This window comes from Pongo abelii, chromosome 4 (genome assembly GCF_028885655.2).
Source record: "Pongo abelii isolate AG06213 chromosome 4, NHGRI_mPonAbe1-v2.0_pri, whole genome shotgun sequence".
Taxonomy (NCBI): Eukaryota; Metazoa; Chordata; class Mammalia; order Primates; family Hominidae; genus Pongo; species Pongo abelii.
Genome location: NC_071989.2, coordinates 78,916,741 through 78,942,072, shown reverse-complemented (window position 1 = coordinate 78,942,072; position 25,332 = coordinate 78,916,741). Strand labels below are relative to the sequence as shown.

Genomic DNA, 25,332 nt, shown 5'->3' with positions numbered 1-25,332 from the left:
AATGGATTTAAGGCAAATCTTGTGTTTAAAGAGATTTAGAGGAAGCCTGAAGAGGAAAGTGGACAGATTGTGAAGAAAATCCGTGGTATTTTTGCCTTTAAGGTGAAGAATGAATGGCCTAGGGGGTAAAGAAGCCACCTAGTGGTGGATGTAAAGAACAGAAAAGGATCAGTGCTTTCCAACTCTAACTCACATGAGAAAGGTGACCACACAATCACAAAGACTGACTAGGACTTACTGGCTTTAGTGGTTGAAGTGGTAAAATGAATCCTCAGTTCTCCTTCTTTCAAGGCAAAGGGAAAATCACTGGCAATATGAAGTTACAAAGTTTTCAGCTTCAGCCAAGCAAAGGTAAGCTGTGAGGAACTCCCTTTGGCTACTTTTGAAAATCAAGATATCTCATCTCACAGATAGGAATTCATACAATTTCATTGTCAGAATTTAGGCTGAAACTACACATTGGCAAATAACATGAGATAGATTTGTTTTAAAAGGTGTGACCAATCCTGGTTTTCCTAACCTCTGGGTGAATACAGCCTGATGATGAACTACTGCTTTGCTGAACTGGATACAACTGTGCATTACAAAGTTAATACGTTATTTATGGCCTGGAGTAAAACTGAGCTTCAGAATAAAATTAGGAACAGCAAAATCCAAAAAAGTACATAGACATAAGCTCCCATTTTGCTTATGAAGTGCACTGAAGGGCCAGACACAGTGGCTCATGCCTGTAATCCCAACACTTTGGGAGGGCGAGGCAAGAGGATCACTTGAGTCAAGGAGTTCGAAACCAACCTGGGCAACATAGTGAGACTTAGTCTCTACAAAAAATTTTTTTTAATTAGCTGGGCATAGTGGCATGTGCCTGTAGTCCCAGCTACCTAGCAAGCCGAGGTGGGAGGATCATTTGAGCCCAGCAGGTAAGAGGCTGCAGTGAGCCAAGACAGAGGCTGCAGTGAGCCGTAATCATGCCCATGTACTCCACACTGTGTAACAGAGCGAGGCCCTGTCTCAAAAAAAATTAAAATAAAGTACATTTAAGAATTATTCTGCTGAAGATGTAATTTAAGAGTTCCCTGGATGAACTAGAGAAGAAAAAGACTACCAATAGCTGGCAAGTAATTAGTGTTATGCATTTAATAACCTTAATCAGTAATAATTAATAATTCTTAAAATTTTATACTGGGGGCCAGGCATGGTGGCTCACACCTTTAATCCCAGCACTTTGGGAGGCCAAGGCAGGTGGATCTTTTTTTTTTTTTTTTTTTGAGACAGAGTCTTGCTCTGTCGCCTACGCTGGAGTGCCGTGATGCAATTTCGGCTCACTGCAACCTCTCCCTCCCGGGTTCAAGCAATTCTCTTGCCTTAGCCTCCCAAGTAACTAGGACTACAAGTGCCTGCCACTATACCTGGCTAATTTTTGTATTTTAGTAAAAGCGGGGTTTCATCGTGTTGGCCAGGCTGGTCTTGGACTCCACACCTCAAGTGACCCACCCCCCTCAGCCTCCTAAAGTGGTGGGATTACAGGCGTGAGTCACCACGCCTGGCCAACCTCAGGAGTCAGAGACCCGCCTGAGCAACCTGATGAAAACTCATCTGTACAAAAAAATACAAAAATTAGCTGGGCATAGTGGTGTGCACCTATAGTCCCAACTTCTTGGGAGGCTAAGGCAGGGGATTGCTTGAGTCTGGGAGGTGCAGTTTGCAGTCAGCCAAGATCATGCCATTGCACTCCAGCCTGGACAACAGAGCAAGACTGTCTCAAAAACAAAACAAACAAACAAAAAAACCATCAAAATTTGTGGGACACAGCTCTAGTGATGCTTAAAAGGAAATGTACAGGCCGGGCACGGTGGCTCGTGCCTGTAATCCTAGCACTTTGGGAGGCCGAGGCGGGTGGATCACGAGGTCAGGAGATCGAGACCATCCTGGCTAACATGGTGAAACCCCGTCTCTACTAAAAATACAAAAAAATTAGCTGGGCATGGTGGTGGGCGCCTGTAGTCCCAGCTACTCGGGAGGCTGAGGCAGGAGAATGGCATGAACCCGGGAGGCAGAGCTTACAGTGAGCCGAGATCCGCCGCTGCACTCCAGCCTGGGCGACAGAGCAAGACTCTGTGTCAAAAAAAAGGAAATGTACAGCTTTAAATGTCTACTTTAGAAAAGAAGGCTTTAAAATCAGTACTCTAAGTTTTCATCTTAAGAAGCTAGAAAAGGGAATTGAACAATGAGAACACATGGACACAGGAAGGGGAACATCACACACCGGGGCCTGTTGTGGGGTGGGGGGAGGAGAGAGGGATAGCATTAGGAGATATACCTAATGTTAAATGACGAGTTAATGGGTGCAGCACACCAACATGGCACATGTATATATATGTAACAAACCTGCACGTTGTGCACATGTACCCTAAAACTTAAAGTATAATAAATAAATTAAAAAGAAGCTAGAAAAACAAACACAAAGTAAATGGAAGGAAGTGCTAAACAGTAACAAAAAAAAAAAATCAATAAAAACACACCAACAATTGGAAACTTAAAACTTACATTAAGAAGCCAGGCGCAGTGGCTCACGCCCATAATTCCAGCACTTTGGGAGGCCGAGGCGGGTGGATCACAAGGTCAGGAGATGGGAATCATCCTGGCTAACACAGTGAAACCCCGTCTCAACTAAAAATACAAAAAATTAGCCGGGCGTGGTGGCGGGCACCTGTAGTCCCAGCTACTCGGGAGGCTGAGGCAGGAGAAGGGCGTGAACCCAGGAGGCGGAGCTTGCAGTGAGCCGAGATGTCACCACTGCACTGCAGCCTGGGCTACAGAGAGAGACTCCGTCTCAAAAAAAAAACAAAAAAAAAAATTTACATTAAGAAAAGTTGGTTCATTAAAGAGATGTTTAGATTAATAAACACTTAGCAAGACGAATTAAGAAAAAAAGAGGCTCACACTTGTCATTCCAGAACTTTGGGAGGCCAAAGCAGGCAGATCACTTGGGCACAGGAGTCCCAGACCAGCCTGAGCAACATGGCAAAACCCAGTCTCTATAAAAAAAAATACAAAAAATTAGCTGGGCATTGTGGCATGTGCCTGTAGTCCCAAGTACTCAGGAGGCTGAGGTGGGAGGATCACTCAAGCCCAGGAGGTGAGCCATGATAGCGCCACTGCACTCCAGCCTGGAGCCTGGATGACAGAGTGAGGCCCTGTCTCCAAAAAAAAAAAAAAAAAAAGGGAGAGAGAGAAAATACAAATTATCAATGAAAGTATATTTATAAAATAAACTCTTCCTCCAAAGAAAACTACAGGATCAAATAGTTTCACAGGTAAATTCTATCAAATATTAAAGACAGAATAATACTAATCTTCAACAAATTATTTCAGAAAATAGAAGAGGGAGCACTTTTCAGCTCAATTTCTATGACCAGTGTAAGCCTCATATCAAAATAGGACAGACTTTGTAAAAGAAAATTACAAATCAGCATCCCTTATGAACAAAGTAGCAAAAAAATCCTCAAGAAAATGTAGCAAAATAGAGCAACACAGAAAAAGAATACACTATGACCAAATGGAGCTTATACAGGAATACAACATTAGTCCAATATTTGAAAATCAAGGTAATGTAATTCAGTAGCTTTAAATACAGTCTATTCTCATTTTTGAGATGGAGTCTCACTCCCATTGCACAGACTGGAGTGCAGTGGTGCAATCTCAGCTCACTGCAACCTCCACCTCCCGAGTTCAGGCAATTCTCCTTCCTCAGCCTCCCGAGTAACTGGGATTACAGGCATGCGCCACCACACCCGGCTAATTTTTGTATTTTTAGTAGAGACAGGGTTTCACCATGTTGGCCTGGCTGGTCTTGAACTCCTGACCTCAGGTGATCCACCTGCCTTGGCCTCCCAAAGTGCTGGGATTACAGGCGTGAGCCACCATGCCCGGCCTACTCTCACTTTTCTACACTTTACCCAATGACCTGCTAGAGCCATAGCAACCTTTCAGGAAAAGAATCTACATGATTTTTGAGACAAATAGCCCAGTGACAAATTTATAATTAATTACGCAGATCAGCAGAGCACTCCAATTCTAGACAATCAATTTCTAGCCTTCAAAGAATTTTAACATTTTGTTCTTTTATCAAATATCAACATTAGAAAATGAACATGAAGAATATAAATTTCCTCATCTCTTGCAGAAATACAAGACTATTTCATTACACTGTACAATGCCCCTTATGTAATGTCCCCAGACAATCCATGCCTAATTTAGTTCTAGGAGAAAAAACATACCTTCCTAATGGTTCCTTTTATTAATGTAATGAACATGATAGGGATGAGAAATGAAGGAAAAAGCCCATGGTTGAGTAAAGATCTCACTATCAATTGAGAATGCATTATGGCAACATGGTGTGATGACACTCAAATGAACTTAAACTCAGAAAACTTGTATAAAGTTTCTCAAGCAAAGAAACTAAAAAACAGAGAAAGCTCATCCTCTTGGGCATATAATAGCTGTAACTGACATCACTGTTGTTATTAGTGCCACTGGTTGTCCCAGAGTTAAGGGGGCCTAGGAAAGCAACGGATCAGAAAATGAGAACTGTATAAACTCAGATTTCTTATCTTTAAGCTTTCCTAGGAAATTTTGAAACACATTTTGTGTTCAAAAAGCTACCCTCAGCCGGGCATGATGGCTCACGCCTGTAATTCCAGCATTTGGTGGGAGGCCGAGGCGGGTGAATCACCAGAGGTCAAGAGTTCAAGACCAGGCTGACGAACATGGTAAAACGCCCTCTCTATGAAAAATAAAAAATTAGCTGGGCGTGGTGGTGTGCGCCTGTAATCCTAGCTACTAGGGAGGCTGAGGCAGGAGAATCACTTGAATTTAGGAGGCAGAGGTTGCAGTGAGCCGATATCGCACCACTGCACTCCAGCCTGGGCAACAGGGCGAGACTCCATCTCAATAAAAAAAAAAAAAGCTACCCTTAACCAAAGTACTCTGGTACATTTATCTTGTCTTTTCATTACGTAACTCTTCTTATATCTTAGTTGCAGTGCGTTTTTATTGGTACTGCCTCAAATTCATTTTAGAAATGAAGAAGATATAAGAAAATATGAAACTAACATAAAGAAGATTGTACCCGTATCAGAACTGATAAATATTACTTTTCAATAAAGAGGGATAAATGTAACAAAAACATCATAACAGTTTAAAAAAAAATGGCTGGGCACAGTGGCTCTCACCTGTAATTCTAGCACTTTCGGAGGCCAAGATGGGGGGATTAACCTGAGCTCAAGAGTTCGACAGCAGCCTGGGCAACATGGTAAAACCCCGTCTCTACTAAAACAGAAAAAAAATCAGCCGGGCGTGGTGGCAGGTGCCTGTAATACCAGCTACGTGACACGCTAAGGCATGAGAATTGCTTGAACCCGGAGGCAGAGGTTGCAGTGAGCCAAGACCGTGTCACTGCACTCCAGCCTGTGCAACAAAGTGAAACTCTGTCTCAATGAAAAAAAAAAAAAAAAAAAAAGATGAACTGAGATTTAAACCAAAGGTAAGTGAATAATACTACTAACATTTGTAATGTTTGGTCTCTTTCCAATCAACAAATGTGATGGGTTTACTTTACCTTAATTTCTATCCTTGCTCTGTGAGGAAAAAGTTGTCCGATCATAGAAAAGTCAGTTCCTACCATGCTGATGGCTAAAAAAAACATATCTGTTTCTGTGAAAATAAAAGATTCAGAATGATTGAAAATTAATTCTGTCAATATTTCAGAGAAAAGAAATCTTACAGAAGTTGACAGTACTTAATTTTACTAGAAAGATCCCCATGGAATACCTAAAAACACATTATAAATAAAAACTTTTCAGTATAAGAAATCGTAGGCTGGGCATGGTGGCTCACACCTGTAATCCCAGAACTTTGGGAGGCCAAGGCAGGCAGATCATTTGAGGACAAGAGTTAGAGACCAGGGCCAGTCGCGGTGGTTCACGCCTGTAATCCCAGCACTTTGGGAGGCTGAGGCGGGTGGGTCACCTGAGGTCAGGAGTTTGAGACCACCCTGACCAACATGGAGAAACCCCGTCTCTATTAAAAATACAAAATTAGCTGGGCATGGTGGCACATGCCTGTAATCCCAGCTATGTGGGAGGCTGAGGCAGGAGAATCGCTTGAACTCGGGAAGCGGAGGTTGCAGTGAGCCAACATCGCGCCATTGCACTCCAACCTGGGCAACAAAAGTGAAACTCCATCTCAAAAAAAAAAAAAGAGTTTGAGACCAGCCAGGCCAACATGGTGAAACCCAGTCTCTGCTAAAAAAAAAAAAAAAAATGAGCTGGGCGTGGTGGCGTGCACCTGTAATCCCAGCTACTGGGGAGGCTGAGGCAGAAGAATAGCTTGAACCCGGGAGGCGGAGGTTACAGTGAGCTGAGATGGCGCCACTGCACTCCAGCCTGGGCGAAAGAGCAAGATTCCACCTCAAAAAAAAAAAGAAAGAAAGAAAAAGAAATCATACAAAAGCAGCTGGAATTTTTTTTTTAAGACATTCATTCTGCCTAGCTGATCTTATTCAAAATGCTCTGAAAAAAACTATGAGTCATACTCAGGATAGGGTTACACTACATAAGCAACTAAGATGTGCTAAGTAGTATATAAAGAAAGTAGCTAGAAAAATACACAAGAGGCCAGGCACGGTGGCTCACGCTTGTAAATACCGGCACTTTGGGAGGCCGAGGCGGGCAGATCACTTGAGGTCAGGAGTTCCAGACCATCCTGGCCAACATGGTGAAACCCCGTCTCTACTAAAAACACAAAAATTAGCTGGGCATGGTGACATATGCCTGTAATCCCAGCTACTTGGGAGGCTGAGGAAGGAGAATCACTTGAACCTAGGAGGTGGCGGTTGCAGTGAGCCAAGATCGCACCACTGCACTCCAGCCTGGGTGACAGAGTGAGACTCAGTCTCAAAAAAAGAAACCATTAACAGAAGTTACACCTCAGGAGAATAGGAACAGGGAAGTGAAAGAAGGGAAGTATAGAATCTTTTTACTCTATATCCTGCTGTTTGAATTTTTCCTCAAAACTACTGTTTTTAAAATAAAAACAATAAGCACCAACATGCAACAGATTTTTAACAGCATAATATTTATCTATAGAAACTTTATTATACGATATTATCTGAGGTAGAACATTATTCGCATTAGAAATATTGTATTGTTGGCTGGGCACAGTGGCTCACACCTGTAATCCCAGCACTTTGGGAGGCTGAGGCAGGCGGATCACCTGAGGTCAGGATTCGAGACCAGCCTGGCCAACATGGTGAAACCCCATCTCTACCAAAAACACAAAAATTAGCTGGGCATGGTGGCAGGCGCCTGTAATCCCAGCTGCTCAGGAGGCTGAGGCAGGAGAATCGCTTGAACCCAGGAGGCAGAGGTTGCAGTGAGCCGAGATCACGCCACCGCACTCCAGCCTGGGCAACAAGAGCGAAACTCCATCTCAAAAAAAAAAAAAAAAAAGATATTGTATTGTTAATTTTTATTTAAATGGTATTTGCTGTACACAGATTTGACAGAGAGGAACATTCCAGCCAAAACGACTATAAAGGTAATTCTTAAAAAATATTTCTTTCAGCAGAACAGTGACTAAAAGAAACTTAAAAAAAAAAAAAAAAAAAAGAACAGAAAAATATTTCTGGGCTGGGCACAACGACTCACGCCTATAATCTCAACACTTTGGGAGGCGAAGGATCGCTTGACCCCAAGCATTGGAGACCAGCCTGGGCAACACATTGAGACCTTATTTCTTCAAAAAATCCAAAACACAGGCCAGGTACGGTGGCTCATGCCTGTAATCCCAGCACTTTGGGAGGCCAAGGTAAGCAGATCACCTGAGGTCAGGAGTTTGAGACCAGCCTGGCCAACATGATAAAACCCCGTCTCTACTGAAAATACAAAAAGTAGCTGGTGGTGGTGGCAGGTGCCTGTAATCCCAGCTACTTGGGAAGCTGAGGCAGGAGAATCACTTGAACCCAGGAGGCAGAGGTTGCAGTGAGCCGAGATCATGCCATTGTACTCCAGCCTGGGCAACAAGAGGGAAACTCCATCTCAAAAAAAAAAAAAAATTACAAAAAATTAGCTGGGTGTGGTGGCACACGCCTGTAGTGGCAGCTACTCTGGGAGGCTGGGGCAGGAAGATCACATGAGCCCAAGAGTTCAAGGCTGCGGTAAGCTATGATAGTTTCACTGCACTCCAGCCTCGGCAATCAATCAAGACCCTATCTCTACTTTCTAATTTTTTTTCTTAATTTTTTTGTAGAGATGAGGTCTTGCTTTGTTGCCCAAGTTGGTCTCAAACTCCTGGCCTCAGGTGATCCTCCTGCCTCAACCTCCCAAAGTGCAAGGATTACAGGTGTAAGCCACTGCACCTGGCTGAGACCCAGTTGCTATAAAAAATAAAATTTTTTTGAAGATCTGTAAGACAAAGTCAGAGATACCATTCCATGTAGGGCATAAGATAGAGGTGTCAATAAAATTAGCTGGAATAAAATGGTAGTTTGCATTGTATGTACTTAGGGGAGAACTGATTTAATTCAGAAACAGTCACTTCATTTCAAATAAAGAACTTACACATTTTTAAATGAAAATTAGTTACCTTTATTTGACCATGGTTTAGAGTAATAGTTTTTCCTAAAGCTGGAGTATGTAGTTGTAGAACCGCGCTCAAATATGGGGTCATTTTCTTCAACAACACAAGGGCCTTTTGTTCTTAAAACTTCTACAGTTAAACTGAAATAAACACATTTTTAAATAGATCTATACTAAAAACAAGGAAACAAATAGTAAATGAGATGTAAATAGTTATATTTTGAGGTTTAGCATGGCAATCATACCAAAAGCATAATAATACTTATGTGAAATATGGGTATTTTCCAAGCATCTGCTAAGTTTTACCTAAAATGTGATTCCAAGAGGGTAGAAAGAAATGTCAACTCATTTTCAAAATCCATAACAGCAATATAATATTTACAAAATATCTTTGGGCTACTTATTATAAAAAGGTATTTGTATCATTGACTTCCACATGACTTTGATATTCAATATGTATTACTGTGCCGGACTCAATGGAAATTTTGAAAAACATAAGCACTTTATATTTTACATTCCTGCAGACAAAGCAGTTAAATATGCTCTAACTATTTAATGACCAGTAAAATCATCATCACAATCACAAACTAATGGAAAATAGCACACAGAAACAACTATTATTAGCAGTATTACATTTATGTTTAATTATAGAATGTGAATGCTATAAAATTATTTTTCACTGGCTAAACTTTCAAAGACCTTCCATTGCTCTACTTATTTACTTACTAATTTATCATCTTTTAAAAAAAAAAACCCTTAAGACAACTAAATTCCACAATGCCCAATGTGAGAAATTTAATGTCATAACTGAGAAATTAAACCAGAAGATGAATTATACCTCACCATAATAAAAATCATAAAATATGTTAAACCTACATTTCACTGTATATCCATTAGTTATCACCACACACCAGGATATGCTCTTAATAATATGAGAACTTGAATATTGACTTCAAGACTGTGTCAATCTTAGAAATTTATCCTCAGTGGAAGACAGCATATGATTAATTCAACAGCCTGACTCAATGACCAGTAAAGATGATAAAACAATGGTGTTAGGTTAATAGATGATAGGGCATCTTCTCACATAAAATAGTTATAAAAATTACTAAAATTTATAAATTAATCTAACCCACTTTTCTATTTACAATATTCATTATGCAAATAAGAACGTCAAGGTCTAAGTGACAAAGGCCGATATAGAAAGAGGACCTCTTTCACTAGACAAAGCATGTTTGTTCTCATGTAACCACAATCTCACTTTCTCTCTTTTCTAAATACCTTTCTTCATCCAAAATAATGGAACCATCTTCTGCCACTTTTACTCGAGGAACCAGTAATGGCCCATCATCTGTCTCTTCTTCCATTTCATTATCTTCAGCATTAGGAGTACTCTTACCTTCTTGCCTACCAGATATAAAGATAATTCACAAAGGCATGAAAAGTGTGCCTGAATAGTATAAAACTTAAAATAAATGATTACAAACTCAACCTTCTAGCTATTTCCAACTTTCCCTATAATCCAAATGAAAACAGTATGTGTTATTAAGGACACAATTAGAGGATTTTCTCAAGTTTTATCTCAAGACATTTAGTAAGAATTCTTATTTTTTTTTTGAGATGGAGTTTCGCCCTGTCACCCAGGCTGGAATGCAGTGGCATGATCTCGACTCACTGCAACCTCTGCCTCCTGGGTTCACACCATTCTACTGCCTCAGCCTCCCGAGTAGCTGGGATTACAGGCGTGCACCTCCACACCCAGCTAATTTTTGTATTTTTAGTAGAGATGGGGTTTCACAATGTTGGCCAGGCTGGTCTCAAACTCCTGACCTGGTGATCCACCCGCCTCAGCCTCCCAAAGTGCCAGGATTACAGGCGTGAGCCACCGCGCCTGGCCCAAACAGTCTTTACTCTCTTTTAAAATAAAGAGAAACAGACAGGACATGGTGATTCAGGCCTGTAATCCTGGCACTTTTGGAGGCCAAGGCAGGAAAATCACTCGAGGCCAGGAGTTGAGATCAGCCTGGGCAACATAGCAAGACCCTCACTACAAAAAATATTTAAAAATTAGCCCAGCATGGTGATGCGTGCCTATAGTCCAGCTACTCAGGAGACTGAGGCAGGAGTATCTCTTGAGGCCAAGAGTTTAATCACACCACTGCACCCCAGCCTAGGCGACAGTGCAAGACCCTATCTGTAAGAAAATAATAATAATAATAATAATAATAATAATGCTTAAAGTTATATAGCATTAGTTTCTAGATTATTTGATTAACTTTTCAATACAATCCTTCAGGGTTACTATTCTCATACTCATTTGAGCCTTAAGGAAAACGGCCGAATGCAGCAGCTCATGTCTGTAATCCTAGTACTTTTGGAGGCTGAGGCGACAGGATTACTTGAGCTTAGAAGTTCAAGACCACTAGCCTGGGCGACATAGTGAAACCTTATCTCTATGAAAAAAAACTCTTCAAAAACTAAAAACTTTAGGCTGGGCATGGTGGCTTACACCTGTAATCCCAGCACTTTGGGAGGCCGAGGCGGGCGGATCACGAGGTCAAGAGATGGAGACCATCCTGACCAACACGGTAAAACCCCGTCTCTACTAAAAATACAAAAATTAGCTGGGCATGGTGGCGCGCACCTGTAGTCCCAGCTGCTCGGGAAGCTGAGGCAGCAGAATCGCTTGAACTCGGGAGGCAGAGGCTGCAGTGAGCCGACATCACACCACTGCACTCCAGCCTGGTGACAGAGCAAGACTCCATCTCAAAAAAAAAAAAAAAAACTAAAAAATTTAGCCAACCGTGGTGGCGCACATCTGTACTCCCAGCTACTCAGGAGGCTGAGGCAGGAGGATCACTTGAGCCCAGAAGGTCAAGGCTGCAGTGAGCTGTGTTCACACCACTGCACTCCAGCCTGGGTGACACAGCAACACCCTGTCTCAAAAATTAAATTAAAATTTTAAAATTCAAAAACAATAGCCCAACCAAATGTGATTTTTTTTTAAGAGACAGTCTTGCTCTGTCACCCAGGCTGGAATGCAGTGGCGTGATCATAGTTCACTACAGCCTTGAACGTGTGGGCTCGAGCGATCCTCCCACCTCAGCCTCCTGAATAACTAGGACTACGTGTACATACCACCATGCACAGCTTATTTTTACATTTTTTGTAGAGACAAAATGTCACTATGATGCCCAGACTGGTCTCAACTCCTGGCTTCCAGCAATCCTCCTATCTTGGCTTCGCAAAGTGCTGAGATTATAGGAGTGAGCCACTGTGCCCGACCCCAATCAAATGTAATTCAACTATAACAGGAAGCACCATTTGATCTCATTTTTTTAAAAATGTAGGAATAGAATATATTCAAAAATAAAATAAAATACTTACTCTCTTATCTGGACTGGAGTCGATGGCTTTTCAGTTTTCTTTTCTTGTTCCAGTGAAGAACTATTGAACATAAATAACAATATCTTTAATAAATTATTAATTTATATCTTCCCAATTCTATCTGTAGGCAAGAAGAAAATTATTCTAACTTCTAATTTTTAATGATATATCACAGCATTTTGTTAATGACAGTGCAATCCAACAATCAATTTTTCAGTCAAAAGCTTGTCATCACATACAAATAATTTGTTAGGTCCTAAGTAGAGAATACTATTTTTTTTTTTTTTTTTTTAATACAACAACAGGGTCTTGCTGTGTCAGGCTGAAGTGCAGTGGTGTGATCTCAGCTCCACGTAACCTCTACTTCTCGAGCTCAAGCAATCCTCCCACCTCAGCCTCCCAAGTAGCTGGGACTACAGGTGCACGCCACCACACCAGGCTAATTTTTGTCTTTTAATTTTTTGTAGAGACGAGGTCTTACCATATCGCCCAGGCTGGTCTCAAACTCCTGGGATCATGCGATCCTCCCACTTTAGCTTCCCAAAACACTGAGATTACAGGCATGAGCCACCACGCCCAACAGAGAATGTTCTTATCCTCTAACTTCTCAGTGAAAGGAGGCTCCCAATCCCAAGGCATGAAGCAGCTTAGGTGACATGTCTCCAATTCCTAGATATTAAACAACTCAAAACCTAGGTTTCTGGCACTTTCTTCAACAGGGCCAAAGACCTGGTGAATCTGAAAAAGGGCTATGCTGAGGAACTGTCCCAACTCCTACCTCTACCTGCTAAACCATCAACAATACAACAATGAGATTTATTATAAACCTGCCTCAGAAACCCCAGGCTAACTTTAATAAAGCTTTGTTCTTGGAGGATTTATTAAACACACTACTACTGTCTTTATTAGAAGGCAGGGCATAAAACTTGGATCACTCGTTTAGATCAGTTTGCAGTATGTTAAAAATAGAAATTGCAATCCTTTCAAACATTTTTTTTTAAATGAGACAGAGTCTCGCTGTCTCCCAGGCTGGAGTGCAGTGGTGCAATCTTGGCTCACTGCTGCCTTGAACTCCCAGGCTCAAGTGATCCTCCCACCTCAGCCTCCTGTGCGCCACAATGCCCAGCTAATTTTTGTATTTTTTGTAGAGGTGGGGTCTCACTACATTGCCCAGGCTGGTCTCAAACTCCTGGGCTCAAGCGATTCTCTGGCCTTGGCCTCCCAAAAGGCTGTGATTACAGGGGTGAGCCACCTCGCCCGGCCAAAATTGCAATCTTGATTACAGAAAAGTGGCTTAGTTGGTTTTACTATGCCTTGGTAATTAATATAACAAAGAAAAAAAAATATTTTTTTTGAGACAGGATCTCGCACTGTCACCGACTGCACCCAGAATGCAGTGGCATGAACATGGTTCACTGCAGCCTCAAATGCCAGGGCTCAAGCAGTCCTCCTGCCTCAGCCTCCCAAATAGCTGGAACTACAGGCACATGCCACCATGCCTGGTTAATTGTTGTACTTTTTGTAGAGATAGGGTTTCACCATGTTGCCGGGGCTGGTCTCAAACTCCTGGACTCAAGCGGCCCACATGCCTTGGTCTCCTAAAGTGCTGGGATTACAGGCATGAGCCACTGCGCCCAGCCAGGAAATTTATTTTTAATCTCAGAAATAAAGGGCATAATCTACCATCCCCAGAAAGCAGTTACTTGAAATACTGCTACTTTTTGTTATGAAATTCTATTTAAAAGGACATATGTGTTCCAAATTTTGTCAACATGCTTTTGGAAAACAAAAAAATTTACTATAAAAGTGATATTTATATAACTACATACCCAAATAAAGTAAAACAGAAGGGCAGGCGCGGTGGCTTACGCCTGTAATCTCAGCACTTTGGGAGGCCGAAGCGGGTGGATCACCTGAAGTAAGGAGTTTAAAACCAGGTAAGCCAACATGGCGAAACCCAGTCTCTACTAAAAATACAAAAATTAGCCGGGTGTGGTGGCGAGCATCTGTAATTCCAGCTACTCAGGAATCTGAGGCAGGAGAATCGCTTGAACCTGGGAGGCAGAGGTCGCAGTGAGCCAAGATTGCACCACTGCACTCCAGCCTGGGCAACAGAGCGAGACTCCACCTCAAAAAAAAAAAAAAAAAAGAGATAGTAAAGCAGAAATAAATTTTACTTACGTCATTGGATTGTTATCTGGTAGATAATATATGAAGTCTCTCATAGTCATTTTTGAACGATCTGGTGGCCTCTGACTTTCATTTATAGCATATTTGTTTTTCCATTGTTTCTGTATACATAAACACACACAGACCCACTTTTATAAATATTAAAGAATTTCAGATGTACTATATGCAAATATACAGTCCACTGTTGCATTCACTATAAGTGCTTTAATATTAGTCTCACCCCAATTATGTAATTTTGTAGATGGGATATTAAAAAGTTGTAGCACATTACCCTTAATAGTTTTTAGTTTTTATTTATCTACTTTTGAGATGGGGTCTTGCTCTGTCATCCAGGCTAAAGTGCAGTGGCGCAATCATAGCTCACTGCAGCCTTGAACTGCTGAGCTCAGGCAGTCCTCCCACCTCAGCCTCCCAAGTAACTGGGACTATAGATGCTTGCCTAACACCTGGCTAATTTTGTGGGGGTTTTTTTTTGGTAGAGATGGAGTCTCCCTACGTTGCCAAGGCTGCTCTCAAATTCCTGGGCTCAAGTGATCCTCCTGCCTCAGACTCCTAAAGCACTGGAATTACAGGAGTGAACCACACACCCAGGTAGTATTTAGATTTTAACAATTAAAGTGACTACGACTAGATAAAAGCTCAACGTGGCCAGGCACAGTGGCTTATGCCTATAATCCCAGCACTTTGGGAGGCCGAGGCAGGAGGATTGCTTGAGCTCAGGAGTTACCAGCCTGGGCAACATAAATGAGACCCTATCTCGGTTTCTGTAAAATACAGAACTTTTTTTTAATCCCCCCACCCCCAACTCCCAACCCATAAAACATTTTTAGAGGCTTTGCTCTGTCGCCCAGGCTGGAATGCAGTAGCACAATTTCAGCTCACTGCAACCTCCGCCTTCCAGGTTCAAGCAATTGTTGTGAGGCTTACATTTTAGAAGACATAAATTGAAAGCTTGTTTTCTCCTGTGTAAAACAGTGATATCTACTTCACATAGTTGATATAATTACATAAGACAACAGATATAAAGCACCAAGCAAAATGCCTTCCCTTAATTTAAAAAAAACTAAAGAGGCATTTTATAATTCATAACAGAAGCTGACACTGGTTGGACACTTACTATTTTCAAGACACTAGTTTTTTTGTTTGGTTGGTTTTTTTTGAGATGGAGTCTCACTCTGTCACTCATGCTGGAGTGCAATGGCACAATCTTGGCTCACCGCAACCTCTGCCTCCCGGGATCAAGCGATTCTCCTGTCTCAGCCTCCTGAGTAGCTGGGATTACAGGCGTGCACCACCACGACCAGATAATGTTTGTATTTTTAGTAGAGATGGGGTTTCACCATGTTGGCCAGGCTGGTCTCGAACTCCTGACCTCAGGTGATCCGCCCACCTCGGCCTCCCAAAGTGCTGGGATTACAGGCGTGAGCCACTGCACAAGGCCCAAGACAGCAGTTTAAGTGTGTTTTACATGTATTGACTCATTTAATCTTCACAACCCCCCAATGAGATAGACAGAGGTTGAGCATCTCTTATCTGAAATACTTGAGACCAGAAATGATTCACATTTTGGATTTTTTCACATTTTTGAATATTTGCAGAATACATGCTGGCTGAGCATCTCTAACCTGAAAAATCTGAAATCCAATATGCTCCAATGAGCATTTCCCTGGAGCATCACTTTGGCACTCAAAACATTTTAGAATTACCCAAGGTCACATAGCTAGTAAAGAAATGAAGCTGAGATTCAATCCTTAAGTATTTAACTCCAGGGCCAGCATGCTCTACTGCTGTTACCTGCCCTTCTAGAAAAGAAATCAATCCTCAAGATTAAAAAGAACATGGACTCTAATATATGCATACCACAAATTTTTCCCACTTGTAATTTTCCATAGTCAATTTAGAAAACATTACCAATTCATTCTGCTCAACTATATTTGTCTTTTTTTTGGAGACAGTTTCACTCTATCACCCAGGCTGGAGTACAGAGGCACAATCTCGGCTCACTGCAACTTCCACCTCCCAGGTTCAAGCAATTCTCATGCCTCAGCCTCCTCAGTAATTAGGATTACAGATGCCCGCCACCAGGCCCAGCTAATTTTTGTATTTTTAGTAGAGACAGGGTTTTGCCATGTTGGCCAGGCTGGTCTTGAACTCCTGACCTCAAATGATCTGCCTGCCTAGTCCTCCCAAAGTGCTGGGATTACAGGCATGAGCCACCACGCCCGGCCTATACTTGTCTTAATTCAAATAAATATATCACTTGTCACTTGGACATCTTTATATGAAAAATCAGACTGAAGGTTTATTTTATAAATATGTTTGTGTATGTGTATCTATGTGTATGTGTATGAAACTTATTTGTGGTCTTTACCAAAAACAGTGAAAACATAAATAATGTAAAAATTACTATCAGTGAAAAATGTAATTTAAGTCCACGGTGTATCAATCAATCCATTAACAAGAAGGGATGTTCTATTGACTAAGGGATGTTACGTGGTTTTGTTCCCCCATCAAAATGCTACAAATGCTTTTCTTCCCAATGATTCCTTACTAACATAAATAGAAGGCAACATCAAAATCCTCATTCTCCTCCCTTACCTTCTCTTTTCTCAATTCTTCTTTTAACATTTCCCTCAGTTTCTGGGCTTTGTATATTCTGTATCTGTCTGAACATGGCTGTTTCTCTTTTGTTGGAGTGGCAGTTGGCTGTGGAGCCTCTTGGTTAACTGTAGATAAGGGATGAGATTCTGAAGGAACACTGACACTAGACTTAACCAGACTAGAAGTACTTGATATTCGCTTTCTTCTCTGTGAAACAGTAGAGGAAGATCTACTGGATTCTTCAACATCATTGTCACTACCAGTCTTTTCAGTACTGTTGAAATTAAAAAAGAAAAAAGAGGGCACATGAATCTTTTGTTACACATGCTAGTTTTAAAACCTAGTCTGGTGAAAATCCAAAACTGCAATCTCGTAATTAAAAAAAAAAAAAAATTAGTAACTTGAGATTTATGATAATTATGACAGGTTACAAAAAAATTTGTTTAGTAAATCTTTTAAATATACGTAAATTCTAATAGACTCTTAATCTTTTTCAAACATAAAGTCCCTAGGCACATTAGAGCACATAATTACAAGCTTAGCTCCCTCAAAACAAATAACCAACTTACAGAACAAAGCTTAATCAACCTAATTTGAATTATTAAGTAACAAAGTAATAATTTATAATTAATTTATATATAAAATTTAAAAAATTTTTAATTCACTCTGATATTTTAAACTGGTCTAAACTACCGGCATTTTACTTTACTTATCAACCCGAGGTCAGTCAAATCAAATATGCAAAATTTCAAACCTCTGAAATATCTGTATTGCAGTATTTGAAGAAAAACATTTAGTTATACAGTAGCCAAACCCAATTCTCTTTGAGGCAGAAATCATTTATGTTTTGTCAGGTACAAAGCTACTTATACAACCATCAGAATAAACTTCAGTCAAAAAAAGTACTCAGTCACCCCAAATTGCATATTAGGTATGGTATACCTCAGATATAAGTATTTCAGGAATGGTCTATAAATGCAACTTAAGTCAAGAAAAGAGGTGGTATAAGTCAATAATTAAAAACAGTCTACTTTTTTCCTATTTTACAATTACTTATAAAAAATTAGAAAATGCCTTAACTTATAGAATAACTTTTCCAGGAAGACTTCAATTTAAATTCATATCTTAGCTGTTATGCCAATGTGATACATGCATTATCTGCATTTCACCCAATTATGCTGAATGCATAATGACAGAATATATATCCAGAATATATATCCTATAGATTTTTACAACTAGCAAAGACCCACAAAAAAATATATACAAAAAGAGGCCGGGCACGGTGGCTCACACCTGTAACCCCAGCACTTTGGGCTGAGGCAGGTGGATCACTTGAGGTCAGGAGTTCGAGTCCAGCCTGGCCAACATGGTGAAACCCTGCCTCTACTGAAAATACAAAAATTAGCTGGGAGTGGTGGGGCACGCCTGTAGTCCCAGATACTTGGGAGGCTGAGACAGGAGAATTGCATGAACCCGGGAGGTGGAGATTGCAGTGAGCGGTACCATTGCACTCCAGCCTGGGCAATAGAGCAAGACTCCATCTAAAAAAAAACTAATGATAATTAAACAAACAAACAAAAAAAACAAAACCACTTTCCCAGAGTCAGTAATGGCAAAAAAAAGTGACTAAAAAACAAATTATATTCCCCAAACGTAAATGTCAACTCAAAAAAAAAAATTAAATATCCTTGACCATAAATGTCTCAAAACTACAATCTTTGGGCAATTTATTAAATTATCAACGATCACGCACTCATACATAATTAACGAAATCTCTGAGAACTTTATTAATTTAACAGCGACTAGTATCGGTATCTCCTTTCTGTGTAGAAATTTTGAAACAGATTCATGTAATAAACTTGGAAATTACTAACCATCACTGAACTATCAACGTAACACCATACACTCAGCACCAGTTCAGGCCAATAGAGGAAGATGTTCCAAAAATAAATCAATTTTTCACCTTCCTATCACAGCATAAACAGAATTTGTACTATCTCACTTCACTTAACAAGGCTGTTTACTGATTTCCTCATATATATAGAAACAGAGGCCATCTTAGCCTAACATGTCTTAAATTTACTCCATCACCTTTCTAAAAAACTAGTAACTTTTTGTGGGCAACTATTCTGCCATATCCCCTGCAAGGTAGTTTATATGAGTTATCTCCAATCTCCACCAAAACGCTCCAAGTAGGCAATATTATTCCCATTTTGCAGATGAGTAAATTCTGCCTGAGAAAAGTCTACCTGCAGACTAAAAGAGTCCTGAATCCAAATATGATACATGACGCTAAAGCCATGCTTCTCTATTCGGGAAACACGGTCACCATAGTTAAAGAGGCACACTTCAATTAAGTGACCAGAACTCTTACTCACTGACATAAATCAGCAAAGCCAAAGCAATACTTATCTTCTCCTTTAAAAAATAAATATTTTATAAATTGAAAGACAAAAACACTTACCTGCAAAGCACTCCAGAAGGATGAAAACTATAGTGACCTAAATTCTCAAATGAATAGTGTGGATATTCTTCACTTCAGGACTGCCATACCCCGATTCTCCCCACCACCACTTGAAGACATACATGGTCTCCTCTCGGAGAATCTACAGACCGTGACAAAATCCACACAAGCCACACCCTGCAGGTCAGACAACCAAACTGCAGTTTGGAGTGGTGTCATCAAGCCTCAACTGAAAAGCTTACTGCAAACGAGAGCGGACTCCTATGATAAAATTCATTTGCTCAGCTTCCAGGTGACAGGCCCGGAGAGGCGGGGCAAATGAAAATTCTTCCCTCTGCAAGCTCTTACCTGCTCCTAGGAGCCTTTTCTTGGGGCTCCGCTCCACCGAAATCGACTGTGGGCACATCTGTGGGCTCCGCTGGCTTGGAAGCAGAGTCCGTGGCAGGCTCCGGCGGCCTGGGAGACTCCCGTCCACGCTGGGGATTGGAAGCTGTGGAGCCCCTGGCGCCTACACCAGGCCTGACATTCGGCTTCACGCTAAGGCGTGCCCTGCGGAACATGGCGGAGGCAGGGGGCCCGGGGAGGCAGCCTGATGGCCGCTCACAGCCCCGAGCCCCGGCGGCTGCCCAGAAAGGGGATTAGGAACTACGCCCTCCCCACAAAGCCACACCACCAGCTCAGGGGGCAGCTACCGTAGTTTCGCTGCCCCGCCGCCGCCTCCTCCTCTCTCCCGCCGCCGCCGCTTTTTCATGACCCTGCCACACACCGATGGCTAAGTTTCACCCTCCTCCCAGCATCCCCGCCCACACAGGACGCCGAAACTGATTGCGCCATCAGCCAGCGCCGCAGAATGACGTCAGACGCACAGCACTGGGAGCCATGGTAACTACCAAGCTACTGAGACTGGGTTACCTGCGGACCAGAAATTGAGATGCAGAGATATATTTGCTCTTTCTTCTCCAGGAGTCCTTAGGAGTAGTTGAAAAGAGGAAAAGAAGAAAGTCCACTTCTCTGCTCAAACCTTTACTGGAACTATTAAAATCGCTGGCCGATTTTGTTTTTTGAAGGTCCTGAAGGGTTTAAAAATTCTAAATTGAGTAGACATAGATTAAAAATGCTGGTGTGAAGAAACTGATAATAGTTACCTCCCAGGAGAGGAATGTGTTTCTGGAAAACACGTCGTGGTAGGAAGACCATTTACCGTACGCCTTTGTGTACTTTTTTGTTTTTGTCCTTTGAGACAGGGTCTTGCTCTGTCGCCTACGCTGGAGTGTGCAGTAGCGCGATCTTGGCTCACTGCAGCCTCTACCTCTCGGGCTCAGGCGATCCTCCCGTCACAGCCTCCCAAGTTGCTGGGACCACAGGCGCGCGCCACAACACCCGGCTAATTTTTTTTTTTTTTTTTTTTTTTTTTTTTTTGTATATTTAGTAGAGACGGGGTTCATCATGTTGCCTAGGCTGATCTTGAACTCCTAGGCTCAAGCGAGCCACCCATTTAGCCTCCCAAAGTGCTGGGATTACAGACGTGAGCCACCACGCCCAACCTCCTTGTGTACTTTTTAATATGAATGTATCACCCGAGATCTTACCACTACACTCCAGCCTGTTTAAAAATTATTATAGTTGAAACTTTGTAAATTATTGTGAGTATTCTTAATCTGCTTCAGGAGGTAGCAGTAAACAAGACGTTCTGGATTTGGGAGGAGAAAATACAAAAAAGAAATGAAGAAGATATTTTTAAAATGTATCAGGCCGGGCGTGGTGGCTCATGCCTGTAATCCCAGCATTTTAGGAGGCTAAGGCAAGGCAGATTGCTTGAGGTCAGGAGTTCGAGACCAGCCTGGCCAACATGGTTAAATTCCATCTCTACTAAAAATACAAAAATGAGCCAGGCCTGGTGGTGCAAGCCTGTAATCCCAGCTATGGGAAGCTGAGACAGGAGAATTGCTTGAACCCTGGAGGCGGAGGCTGCCGGGAGCCAAGATGGCACCACTGTACTCCAGCCTAGGCAACAGAATGAGTGAGACTCTGTCTTAAAATAAATGAATTAATTAATTAATTACCATAAAATAAAGTGTATCAAATGTCATGAAATAAATTTAAGGGTTGAATGCCAGGCATGGCGAGGCACGCCTATAATCCCAGCTACTGAGGAGACTGAAGTGGGAGGATCTCTTGAGCCCAAGACTTCCAGACCAACCTGCTCAAAATATTGAGACCCCTAAAACAAATTACCTACATGTGGTGGCTGCGATGGCTCCCACCTCTAGCCCCAACTACCTGGAAGGCTGAGGCAGGAGGTCCAGGCTGCAGTGAGCTATGATAGTGCCACTGCCCTCCAGCATGGGTGACAGAGTGAAACCTTGTCCCTAAAACAAAAATTTAATAAGAAGAAGAAGAAAAAAAAGAGAAATGTACAGGATGATGTGATAGAAAGTAATGGGAGGGAGGCTGGCAGTAGAGTGGCTAGGGAAGTCCTCTATGATGAGAGGAAAAATAGGCAGAGCTGAGGTTGGCCTTGGAGGTATTGGGCCAATGTTTGAACCAGTGATACAAATCCCCTGACTCCTGGGAACACAAAGGCCTGACTTTCTTCTTGGAAGGAAAAGAAAATCCTACAAGAATATGGTGATACATTAATAACAAAAGGTCAAAGGAATAAAATTCTGAACTGACTGAAGAAATTGATCACCTAAAGGGAGAACAAAAAAGAGGCAAGTGCTTTTGAGAGTAGGAAGGCAAGACTGAAAGCAGAGAAGAGAAAAGATATGTCTCTAAGACTATGAAGAAAATGAAGGTCTGGAGGCCAGGCACAGCTCGTGCCTGTAATCCCAGCACTTTGGGAGGCTGAGGCAGGCAAATCACTTGAGCCCAGGAGTTCAAGACCAGCCTAGCCAACATGGTGAAACCTCATCTCTACCAAAATTACAAAAATTAGCTAAGCATGGTGGCTTGTGCCTGTAATCCCAGCTACTCAGGAGGCTGAGGTTGGAGGATTGCTTGAGCCCAGGAGGCGGAAGTTGCAGTGAGCCAAGATCACACCACTGCACTACAGCCTGGGTGACAAAGTGAGACCCTGTCTCAAAAAAAAAAAAAAAAAAAAAAAAAGAGAGAAAGAAAGGAAGGAAGGAAGGAGGAAAGAGGAGGCCTGTGGATTCTGTGGGCTCCCTGCAATACTCTGGAAAAGGAACAGGATCTCAGTTTTATCTTCTTTATTTAAAGAAGCTCAAGAATTCGAGAGAATCCCCTGCTAAAGATGTCTCAGGAATCTTGGAGCCACTGCCAGGACTACACAGCTTTGAACAGCATATTCTGATACCAACTGAAGACACAGGGCCTTTCCCCAGATGGTCTTCCGTTCCACTTAAGAGACTAGGGCATTCTCCCAAGTTTTTACAGGTCAGAAAGTAAATAGTGACTAAGATTTAATTTCCCACCAGTAAAGGGATGGGAACAGAATCAGATTAAATTTTATTATTAAATATAAAGTCATAAGACATTTGTTACACAAGTTTGTGGAGTAAATTCTTAGTGGCATCATACTAATTTTTTAAATCTCTACTTTTCTCTGAGAGACACACCCAACACATTTTGTGTACATGGGGTATATCATGTGTAGCCCTACAACTTAAAAACTGCGAAATTTTTCAGCTGCAAAGAAAAAATGTTCAATTAGATTAAATTGAGAGCACGTACAAAAACAACTCTACCACTCATCGGCTGGGCGCGGTGGCTCGCCCAGTAATCCCAGCACTTTGGGAGGCCGAGGCAGGCAGATCATGAAGTCAGATCAAGACCATCCTGGCTAACACGGTGAAACCTCGTCTCTACGAAAAAAATACAAAAAAACTAGCCGGGCGTGGTGGCGGACACCTGTAGTCCCAGCTATTTGGGAGGCTGAGGCAGGAGAATGGCATGAACCTAGGAGGCAGAGCTTGCAGTGAGCTGAGATCGCACCACTGCACTCCAGCCTGGACGACAGAGCGAGACTCCGTCTAAAAAACAAAACAAAACAAACAAACAAAAAAACTCTATCACTTACCTTCCAATCCCACCCCATTCCCTCTTTAGATGATCTTATCTCTATAAAGAACTGTGCCAGAGGCTGGAATGGTTGAAATCTCATGCTTGAAATCCCAGCACTATGGAAGGCCGAGGCAGACAGATCACACGAAGCCAGGAGTTCAAGATCAGCCAGGCCAACAAGGCAAAAAATCGTCTCTACTAAAAATACAAAAATTAGCCGGGGCAAGGTCGCAGACGCCTGTAATCCCAGCTACTGGGAGGCTGAGGCACAAGAATCGCTTGAACCTGGGAGGCTGAGGCTGTAGTGTGCGGAGATTGTGCCAGTGTACTCCAGTCTGGGCAACAGAGTGAGACACTGTCTCCAAAACAAAACACGGTGCCAGAAAGTCAATCTTTTCCCTTCAAGTTACTTCACTAAGTGGAAACAGACGCTAGCAGTATTAAGGAAGAGAGGTGGGATGTGGGGATAGGATAGTGATGTGTGCGAGGCTCTCTGAATTTGAAAGAATAATGACAGTAAGCGCTAACATATTGAGTGCTACCATATGCTGGGGACCTAGTACTTCACATACATTAATTCAGTTAATGAAGAAGGTACATACCTCCCCATTCTACAGGTAAGAACGCTCTAACATAATGAAATAGTGTCCAAGTTGACACAGCTACTAATTAGTAGAGATGGACTTTCAACCCAGACAGTTCATCTCCAGAGCTCCTCAGTCTTCACTTTCTCCACCTTCTCTAAAATAGACGATTTTATGAGGTAATAATTGAAGTTTGGTCGCATCTCCTTGAGGATTCGTTATCCTTGTTACTAATGCTTTTGTACTGGATAAATTTCAGATCTTCCAAAATAAAAGTTTTTAAAATATAGGGCAATGTGGGGTATCCAAATCATCTCAGTTTGTAACAATGTTATCGTTTTGTTTTTATTTTTATTTATTTTTTTTGAGATAGAGTCTCACTCTGTCGCCCAGGCTGGAGTGCAGTGGCGCGATCTCGGTTCACTGCAAGCTCCGCCTCCCGGGTTCACACCATTCTCCTGCCTCAGCCTCCCCAGCAGCTGGGACTACAGGCGCCCGCCACCACGCCCAGCTAATTTTTTGTATTTTTTTTTTTTTTTAGTAGAGGCAGGGTTTCACCGTGTTAGCAAGGATGGTCTCGATCTCCTGACCTCGTGATCCACCCGCCTCGGCCTCCCAAAGTGCTGGGATTACAGGCGTGAGCCACCGCGCCCGGCCTCTTTTTGTTTTTATTCGTGTGTGTGTGTGTGTGTGTGTGTGTGTGTGTGTCTAACAATGAAAGAGGTGAAGTAATTGTATGCCACATGAGCCACAGAAGCATCTCTACACGTGTTTCTACCAATGGCAGATGGTCCACAGCTTTTACGTAGGTTCCGAGGTTATTCTGGGCTATTCTGAATTGTGGTTAAGACTGCACTCCCTGCGATTCTCTCCCTACCAAACAACCTAAGCACAGTCAGTAGCCTAAAACTCCTAAAGCACTGTGGATTGTGACAAGGGCACTGGAATAAACTGAAAAATAAATATGCTTTAGAGTCCGTCTTAAATTTTATTCTCATATCAATTCCTACGCGGTTAAGTCTGTCTCTTATGCAAAATGAAAACAATGAAGCCTAACTTGCAGAGTTGTGTTTAGAATAAGGAAGGAAATATGTAAAGGACAGTGCCTTTTGTAGAGTTACTCTCAATCTGTTCAGTCTTCATCCGCCCCTCTCCGCCTCCGCAAGGGGATGAATGAAAGCTAATGTTCTTTGCCAAAAAGTAAGATATTGTAGTGTTTATTGTGATTTCCTATTAAAAAAAAAAAAGGTGGGGAGCTGGTGGAGCCCCTGTGCCCGGCGCACAGGGGGGAAAATCCACACACGCCTATCCCTCCGGCAGAACAGAACCCGCTTTCTGGGCTCTCGCTGGGCTCTCCCAGGCGTGTGTAGCAGCAGGCCTCCCGGCGCCGCCAAGTCTCCACGATCTTCGGAGCCCCGGCGGAGCTTCGGAGCCCCGGCCC

At 42.2% G+C, this 25,332-nt stretch overlaps 1 protein-coding gene across 8 annotated transcripts in view; it reads right to left on the bottom strand.

The window, feature by feature from the left end:
* The window catches only part of BDP1 (B double prime 1, subunit of RNA polymerase III transcription initiation factor IIIB), a 109,262-nt gene extending 88,916 nt beyond the window's left edge, over positions 1-20,346 (bottom strand). For all 8 annotated transcript variants that reach the window (XR_008525299.2, XM_024247437.3, XM_024247438.3 and 5 more), the window contains exons 1-7: positions 19,630-20,346; positions 16,815-17,091; positions 14,208-14,317; positions 12,027-12,086; positions 9,921-10,046; positions 8,647-8,780; positions 5,621-5,715 (exon numbers count right to left, since the gene is read on the bottom strand). Coding sequence is in view for 7 of the 8 variants with exons in the window: in XM_024247437.3 (XP_024103205.3) it covers positions 5,621-5,715; positions 8,647-8,780; positions 9,921-10,046; positions 12,027-12,086; positions 14,208-14,317; positions 16,815-17,091; positions 19,630-19,841 (1,014 nt within the window). In the remaining variant the exon portion in view is untranslated. The remainder of the gene's footprint in view (positions 1-5,620; positions 5,716-8,646; positions 8,781-9,920; positions 10,047-12,026; positions 12,087-14,207; positions 14,318-16,814; positions 17,092-19,629) is intronic.
* Between the last annotated feature and the right edge of the window lie 4,986 nt (positions 20,347-25,332).